Below are 9,300 nucleotides of genomic sequence, written 5' to 3'. Positions count from 1 at the left end.
ACCCCATCACAGCGGGCCTCACACTGTGCTAAGACTCCTGAGAAAAAGAACAAAGCATTAGGCAAACAGGTGTAAACCCTGCCTCTGTCCCTCATTAACAGCAGATTCCATTTCTGGTTCAAATTCTAAATTTTAGACCGACAAGGAGCAAACTTTTTCTAAGAGAGACCAGACAGTAAGTATTTTCAGTTCTGCAGGCCCTACAGTGTCCACTGCAACTGCTCAATTCTGCCATTATTGGGGGAAAAGCAAATGTAGACAATACGTAAGTGAATGGGCACAACTGTGTTCCAATAAAACTTTATCGACAAAACAGACAGTGGGCCAGACTGATCCTCTGGTTGTAATTTGTCCATCCCAGCTCTTTTTTTGGTGGGCTGTGCTGGTCTCCGTCGCTGTGTGTGGGTTTTCTCTATTGTGGCAAGCAGGAGTTACTCTGTAGTTGTGGTGCGTGTGCTTCTCATTGCGGCGTCTTCTCATTGCAGAGCACAGCCGCTAGGTGCATGGGCTTCAGTAGTCGGGGCTCACAGGCTTGGTTGCCCTGCAGTATGTGAGATCTTCCCAGACCAGGGATCAAACTCATGTACTCTGCATGGGCAGGTAGAGTCCTAACCACTGGACTGCCAGGGAAGTCCTAACCATCCTGGCTTTCTAGAAGAGTTACTTGAGATGACATTGAATCCTCTCTTCACACAGACCTCACACCACACAGTAAAACATCCCAAACCTTGCCTCAACCCCAGCTCCCTGAATCTCTGCAGCAGTATTGGTTTTTCTCCCAGCATTCGCCTCTGAAATCTGAAACCACAGCCTGTCTGCTTGGGACTAAACGTCTCCCCCACGTACCAGGAACTCTGGGATCCTCCAGTATCCTCAGCACCTGGACCAGTGCCTGGCTCAGATGGGGCACACTTTTCATGTTTGTGCACTGAATGGAGGCCATTATTTTTCTTACTATCATTGCTGAAAATCTCCAATAAATAATATTATTCATGTGCTCCTAGTTTTAATGGGCTGATGCATTTACCGTACCAGTCTTCTGTGTTTGCAATACCCCAGGTGATTCTCATGTGTTGCAGGACCTGATTAGCCTCCCACATCGGAAATGAGGAGGGTGAAGTTCACAGATGACATTGCCTGCTGGTGACCGGAGAGAAACTGGAACCCAGACCTCCTGGTGGGTCCTTCCTAAGGGAGGTAGCCTGGCAGTGTGGAAACGGCACTGGACATGGAGTCTCAGATGCAATCTTACTTGATGGACAATGTCACTTCGCTTTCTGCAAAATAGCGACAATAATGTCAAGTTCACAAAGGCAGAAACAGGATTAAATAAGACACAGGCAATAAGGCAGTCAGAACAGCGCTGGACATGGCAAAAAGCCATCGAGGTAGCTGTCCTTATATAACAAAATGACAGCAGCCACCTCCACCCAGCCTCATAAGGCTAAGAAGGGATCAGATAAGGACACGATTATGAAACTGTCAATCCTCCCCCAAACATAAGATGCATTTTTTGACCACACCCTCCAAGCACTGCAGAAAATTTTCCCCCTCTTACAAAAACAAACAAACAAACAAAACAAAAAGGCAGAAAACAAAACAAAACAAAACTACATAGGAACCTCTTCCATAAAGACAAAAATAAACCATAAAGACCTATGATCTTTTCAGAGCTTTAATTGTAGTCAAGAAAAGGGTTTCATTTCCATCTGCTCACATTTATATCAGAGTCCAGTTGCCATACAGGCTGAAACCGAAACAAAACCAAGTGGGGAGGGAGCAGGTTGTCCTTGCTGCTGCTGCTGCTGCTAAGTTGCTTCAGTCGTGTCCAACTCTGTGCGACCCCATAGACGGCAGCCCACCAGGCTCCGCTGTCCCTGGGATTCTCCAGGCAAGAACACTGGAGTAGGTTGCCATTTCCTTCTCCAATGCGTGAAAGTGAAAAGTGAAAGTGAAGTCGCTCAGTCGTGTCGGACTCTTACCGACCCCATGGACTGCAGCCTACCAGGCTCCTCCGTCCATGGGATTTTCCAGGCAAGAGTACTGGAGTAGGGTGCCATTTACCACGCTAAGGACAAAAGGATGGGGTCTCCATTTCAAAACACGCACATTAGGAATCTTCTTGCAGCTAAAGCAGACATGGAACAAAAATGGCAACCCTGAAACAGAGGTAGCTAGCGCCACCCCACTTCTGACATCCTGCACCAGCAGAACGGGACAGCTCTTCACGCCCGGTTATGGTTAGGATGGGTGGTGGAGGGGGAGGGAGCATCCTCACACACACACACACACACACACACCCCCCTTTCCATCCCTGCCCACTTGAGTAGAAAGTGATTCAGTTGGTTTCAGATTTAAATATTTATTCCTCAAATACAAAACAATGTTGAACAGGCACATCCCCTTATGTCCCAGCCATCTGGCCTTCGGTCGGAACATCTTCAGATGAAACGAGCAGCTGGGATTCCGACTTCACAAAGTTCCGAGTCTTCTTCACAGAGGGGGGATCTTTCCAAATGCTCTGGGCCTCCCTGTTTCTTGGAGAAGGGCAGTTTGATTTTTCTGGTCCCAGAGTTAGCACTTTGAGGATTTTCAAAGGAGGATTAGCCCTACTCCATCTGGAAAGACGCAGCGCTTGGTCTTGCCGGGTGACGTCAAGAACGTCTTTAGGACACAAATAAAACAGACACAGTCACCGTGAGGCTGGCTGGTCACACGCTGGCTGCTGCGATTCAGACTACGCTGGCCCCAGGGCTATTTCTGCAGCCAGCTCCTACCTGGCTGGGACAGGCCCTCCCAAGACCACAAGCTGCCCCTCCCAGGAAGGATGCCTGGGGCAGCCTGTTCATCCTCTGGGCAGCCCTGCAGCCTCATGGGACTGCTGCCACTGTGTGGTAGGCGGCCTGTGGACATTGCACCCGCCGACACCACACCTACGACACATCGTATTCCTCACTATAGGCTGCTGGAAAATACGGGACTTTTCTCCAAAAATTTCTTACTTTTTAGATATTTCTGTGCCCTCCTCCCAACTCTAAACCAGCTCCCTTGTGTTAGTTCTGAGTTGGGGGGTGGGGGCCATGGCAATTGCCAAGAGAGCATGCTCAGCCTCCCCCAGGTCCACAAGGAAAAGGTGTCTTCTTAACCCATGCGGGCCCCTTCCAGGGTCAGTCCCGCTCATCATGCAGCCAGGCCAAGGCCTCTCCTGGGCTCAGCATCATACTGCTAGTAAACCAGTGAGGAAATGATACGGACACATTAAAACTATCCATCCCGGCTAACATTATCTCACTAACTACAGCTTCCATAAATCAGCTCAGCTTAAGGGAGGGTGTGCAAACCCCCAGCTAAATGAAGTTCATCCGATTGAACCCAGCCGCTTGATCTGGTCAGCAGACTCAGGAGGATCTCAAAATTAGGAAAACAGAAAGTGTAAGCGGAGCGAATGCCTAAGGGGAGGAGGCGGGGAGAGGAATTCTTAAGATCTCTCTTCATTGATGCTTCCCAGGGCTGGACACTTGAGAACAAATGAGGGCTCCTGGAATCCAAAAATTATAGAGCCACTTGAAAATACCACAACATGCCATAATTCATCCTGTTTGTTCTGTGGGTCATTTGGACGGTAAAGACAATGGCTTTTTATGTTACCCAGATTTAAAACCGTGACAGAGGTCTTCCGTGTTGTCACGTGACTCAGAGGATGGACTTCGGGGATACCCCAGGTCCCTCCCCACCGCCCCCCCCAGCAAGTGAGAAACCCCCACAGCCAAAAGATCCAGCTGGATCCATTTCCCCCAGAATTCTCAAGGAGCTTTGCACCGGTTGCTGTGTTTGGTTTTCGTTTTTCTTTTGAAAAACTTCAAGGTCATTTCACAAAACTTGGAAATTGAATCCACTCCCAATACGCCCTTCTCCGATGTCAGTCGCCTTGTCCTAAAGCTCTTGGGCAGAATGTAACCTATTATACCTTATCAGACACTTCCTTGTCTTAAATCCAGGGCAATCACATTTAATTTCATTAGAATTTGTGTCCTGTGGTCACGCATAAACTCCTAAAACTCCTAAACCAGCAACAATTAAAAACAAGGTGCATTCCTGAATTTCTAATTCCAATCTACTTAGGTGGTTTTTCAAAACACACAATAATAAATGTGTCAGACACTCTGCTGGGTTCTTGCATTATCTCTAATCCTCTACCAGAGCCCCCTTTGCAGGTGAGGAAGGAACCTGTCCCAGGTCACTTGGTGAACCCACAGCCCCATCCACTTGGAGGCCTGGCCCAGTGTGACTCAAGAGTCAGCCACCCAGCTGTCCACTCGCCACTTCTTGTTGCTCTGGGCTGGAATTCCATCTTCATACAGGTGAAAGCTAGCATCTGTTTCACTTAAAGCACCGACTAATTGGATGTGCACTGAACAAAAGAGAGTTCATTTGGGGGGCCTGAGGTGACAGATCCAGGGGATCTTTGGGTGGGGGGCCTGAATTACTTTACGGAAAACCTTGTAAAATTCAGAAAGAGCGTTCCCTATCACTCCCACCTCTCAGTCCTCGTTTTCTGCCATACGCCGAGAAATGAAAGAGGAATCTGCCAACTTGGATCTCATACATACCCATTAAAATGACATCCTTTATACTAGACACAGCATGTGAACTCAAAGTTCCAAAGTCAGAAAAAATGCAAACTTGATTGAAGAACTGTCATTGAGATATACTCTCCGTGGGTATGCTTTGCAAGGCAATTGTTTGAGCCCTTCCCCCTCCCCCACCCCACAGCTAAGCTGACCAGACCCTCCCTGAAACACAGGCAGAATTTAAGAATCCTCACGCCTTCCCCCTCCCACTCCACGGTCTCTGACTGGTCAGTGTCTTACAGCCAAGATCCTCTTTGGCCCAAGTGACTTGCGGTACCTGGAAGTCATCACCCCATATCTTGCCACTAATCCCAAGAGGTGTGGGAGAGGTCTGCTCAGGTCTGTTCTGCCCTTTACTAAGTGTCCAGGAAAAGGCATTTAGTCTCTTTGAACCTCCATTTCCCATCTGCAAAATGGGCTGTGACTCCCACCTACTGAGGGCCTGAGAGGTGTGTAGAAGAGCGTGACAGTGGAAAGCGCCAGACCTATGTGAGGGGTTCTAAATGGCTGTCATTGTTCTTTGCAAGAGGCTGTCTGGCACTTTGCAGTAGATTAATTCCTGTGTCCCCTGGGGGCAACTGCTTTCGCTTAAATGCAGCTTCTCGACAAAAAGAGTAGCCCAGGTTCTCTGAGTCAGCCTGATTGATGGAAAGGAGCTCTGGCCCTTGCTGGTAGCAGTTCTCACCCTGGCCTTTTGTGCCTCAATTTGCTCAATTGTGAAATGGGGAGACCACCTTCAACTGAAGATGTGCTGTGTGGACTGGGAACCACTTTGGCATCACCCGGTTTGCCTCCTGCCCACCTCAGTACACACACACCACTTTTCTAATACAGGGATCTGAATTCCCACCCAAGACAATGACAAGGTCCAAAGACAGCTCTGAAGGCCTTCCACTCTGAGACATCACGTGGCCCTCCCTGACCCCGATAGCAGGCTAAGACAAAGGTCTGAGGCCCACCACTGCCCCGGGAATGCAGGAGGAGCTGGCAGGACTGTTATTAGACCATCCTGACATTTGCCTCTTCGCTCCAGATATGTGTTGTTTATTTCCTGAGCTGGGCCAGTACTAAAGTGCTTTGCAGGGTCCTCTTGCATGAAGACCTGGACATGTAGCTCCCTCTTGCCATCCTGGCCCTGCCCCGGCCAAGCTAGGAGCAGCTCTCTGGCTCCCCACCCTGCCCCCTCCTTGCACACCCCACTAGCTGTGGCTTTTCGCCAAGTGCTCCTGGGGGAGGTGTATCTGAGAACTTACGCCTCCCTCCAACCGTCTCTTGTTACTTGTTGTGAACACTTTGCCAGACTAGACAAATACAATTTTTTTTTAAATGAAAAGATCCCATTTATAAGGAGGCCGAGGACAAGTCATGGAAAAAGACAGACGGGCGATTATAGGGTTCTGGAGATGTCAGATTTCTCAGGGTGGAATGATGTTGCCTGTTTCTGCTGTGTTTCCAAGTGTTGTAGACTAACGGAGTATTGGAGGAAGGGTGGAAGGCAGGGCTCATCCCTCTCCAAATAGGGCAGGGAACAGCATCTGGGAACAGCAACTAGGAACAGTGAAGAGCTTCTGCACAGGCAGGGCGCTCCCCCTGGGAGTCTGATGTCTAAGGAGGAGGTGCAATAATGGCCACTGCAGGATTCATTTGAAATGAATGGGACAGCCTGAGTATTTCTCACCACAACTGGTATTAGTGGGAACATTTACAATTATAGTTGTATAATTGTAAATGTACAATTTACAATTGTACATTGAGCAAAGAGACAGTTATCCCCCCACACACCCCTGTTTATTTCTTATAAGCTGAATGTTGTTAAAAGTAGTTAACTTTTCTGAACCTTAACTTCCTCCTCTGTAAAATGGTGAAAACATTTCCCATCTCAGAATACTTGGAAGGTAAAATGAGACAATGTACATAAATTTTGAAGTGCTAGACACTATGTCATAATCACATTTTTTTAAAAAAGTAGCTGGGAAAGCTGTCCTTGTGATTTAATGAGATAGTGGCCAATGTCCACACACACACACACACACACACTCACACACCCCAGTAAGCAGGTGCCATTGCTGTGCCCATTTCACAGTCATGGAAGGTGAGGTGCAGAGGGGTTCATCATTTGCCCAAAGTCACAAATAATAGTCTGGTGAAAAACCAAGGCAATCTTCCCCCTTGAGGCAGACCTGGTCTCCATATTGTTCCCTGCCCCACCCCCTTTCATGGTAGGGGATTCTCTCTATTTGAAAGGTGATGCTTGGGAGCCCATATATCCTAAGTGCTTTCACCTGCTCCAGGAGTCACTTCTGCCTTTTAAACCCTCCCCCAAAAAGCTGGGGAAAACTACTGCTTCTTGTAAAAAAAAAAAAAAAAAGAAAAGAAAAGAAAAATTGTAACTCTTACACGTGCTGTGCTCCCAGCCAGGATGCACAGCCTCCCGGTGAAGGGACCTTGTTGGAGGCCTCCCAGGAGAAGGGACAAGCTCACCTCCTGGGCAGCAGGCAAACGCTCTGAACCTTAGCTTCCTTTCCTATAAAAGGCATTTAGCTCAAAACCAATCAAGTTTAACACGTTAAAAGCTATTCCTGCTGGCCCTCGGCCTCCACTCCATCCTTCCCATGTTCTGGAGAGCCATACAGAAGGCAGGCTCTCATCTTCATCCCTAGCGCCTCCCTGGTACCAGCAAGCTTCTCTAGGCCTTCCCAAGCTGCTGACCAGCGCCGGCTCCAGCCGCTCGCGGGCTTTTCCATTTCTGGCCCCATCGGGAGTAGACCCAAGACAGCCGGCAGAGAAAGTGAGAGGCTCATCTTGAGCCCAGTAGTCTGTGACCAACTGAGGCTAGGAGCACAGAGTCATCCCAAACTCCCATTGAGAAGCGCGAAGGGCCGCGCGGCGGAGGTCCCCACTGAGCTCTGGGGCGCACAGCTCCCAGCCTCCCGGCCGGGTTGTGAGACAAAAACACTTAACAGGGAGGAAGGGAGCCGCGAGAGCGACCAGGAAAGATCCAGGAAAGTTTCTCGGGAGAGGGCGTGCCTAATTCCATGGGGACCCGCCGCCTTACTTGTGGGGATTTCTGGGGAGCTCCAGGGCTGGTTGAAAGGGCTAAGCGAGTTCTGGAGACGCTCCTGGGATCCCTCAGCTAGAGAGGATCCTTCTTATCGGCTACCCTATCTATCGGCAGCGAGGAGAGAGAAGGTCCTGACTATCCCCGAGGGCGAGGAGAACAGAACCCCAGGCTGCTTCCTCTCCAAGACAACACCTCCCCTAGGCAGCCGGCAATGCCCCTCTCTACCCTGCCCGGAAACCTCCGCAGGAAGTGTAAACCAGGACACCTGGTCCTGCGACCATCGTACCCAGACTTTTTGTTTTTCTCTCTTTTGTCCCCCCCCCCCTTTTTTTTTGGAGGCAGATCAGAACTGTCCAATAATTTTTCTTTGGAAGCTACCGACTAACTAAATTTGTGTGTGTGTGGGGGGGGCCTCGGATGGTGCTGGCGGTGGGGTAGGAAATACAGAATGCGGCCCGTCTACATCGCCGTCACTTTATTGTACTGTCACCGTTAATTTAACTATAAATACTACGGTGGGGAGCGAGTCGCCGGCGGCCTTGGACTTCGGGGCTGCAAGCCCCGGGGCGGCCCGACCCCAGGCGCCCACCCTTCGGACGGTACACTATTTACAGTTCCTCTTCCTCGACCCCCACCCCCCTCCTCCCGCAAGGCAGCGCGTGTGCAAGAAAGTAGCATCGTCTGGTGTGCAAGTCCTTCGAGTTTAGGCAAGGGCCACGGCCGGCCCGCGGCCGTCAGCTGTCCGAGTCCAAATCGCTTTTACCTTCCTCTTCCCTCTTCTCGGGCGACGCCTTCGACGACGTCTTGTTCCACTTCTCAGCGTTTTCCGACTCCTCCGAAGAGGACCGCTTCTGCCGCCTCCATTTGGCGCGGCGGTTTTTAAACCAGACCTGTTGCGCCAGGGAGAACAAAACAACGGTGAGGATCAAAGCCGTGCCCCCGCCCCCCGCCAGGCCCGGGCACCCCCCGGGCTCGCCCAAGGAACCGGGGGGACCCGGAGCGCACACCATCAGAAGGGGGCCGGTTCCCGCTTCCGTATTTTCATTCGACTTCCTGGGCCTAAAACGCCTTCCCGCAGCCTCCGGGCCGCCCCGGGGATGTTTCCAAAGAGCCGGGAGACCCAGGGAGAGCCGAGCATACCCGGCTGGAGGAGGGGAGCTTATTTCGCTGGAGAGGGCGCGCCCCGGCGGAGTCCTGAGCCTACCTCCACCTTCTCCTCGCGGAGATGCACCTTCCGGGCCAGCTGCTCGCGGGTGCCCACGTCTGGGTACTTGGTCTCCTGGAAGAGGTTCTCCAGCGCTTCGAGCTGCTCGTCAGTGAAGATGGTACGGTGCCGCCGCTTCCGCCGGCAGTGCAGCTGGTTGAGGAGCTGCAGCTCGGTGCGCGACAGAGTACCCACGTTCATGTAGGGCATCATCTGGTGCGGCACGGGGGGACACCCAGCACCGGAGCCCGGGGGCCCTCGTAGCCCTACGACAGAGGGAGGCGTCCGGGGTCAGCCGCCTCCTTGCCGCCGCCGCGCGCGCGCGCGCACACGCCCGCCCGCCGGCGACCACTTGGATTAAAAACGTCTGCCAGCGGGTGCGGGGAACCGTGGGGTGCGCAGAA

The 9,300-nt window shown here is 51.3% G+C and overlaps 1 protein-coding gene across 1 annotated transcript in view; it reads right to left on the bottom strand.

The window, feature by feature from the left end:
• Positions 1-8,426: 8,426 nt before the first annotated feature.
• GSC (goosecoid homeobox) overlaps positions 8,427-9,300 on the bottom strand; it is a 2,571-nt gene continuing 1,697 nt past the window's right edge. The window contains 3 exon segments of the mRNA XM_010851434.1: positions 8,427-8,582; positions 8,897-9,124; positions 9,127-9,162. Of these exon segments, the coding sequence (XP_010849736.1) occupies positions 8,427-8,582; positions 8,897-9,124; positions 9,127-9,162 (420 nt within the window).

Source organism: Bison bison, unplaced genomic scaffold (genome assembly GCF_000754665.1).
Source record: "Bison bison bison isolate TAMUID 2011002044 unplaced genomic scaffold, Bison_UMD1.0 scf7180017864302, whole genome shotgun sequence".
Lineage (NCBI taxonomy): Eukaryota > Metazoa > Chordata > Mammalia > Artiodactyla > Bovidae > Bison > Bison bison.
The sequence above is the reverse complement of the archived record's forward strand: the minus strand, read 5'-3'. Positions and strand labels throughout refer to the sequence as shown.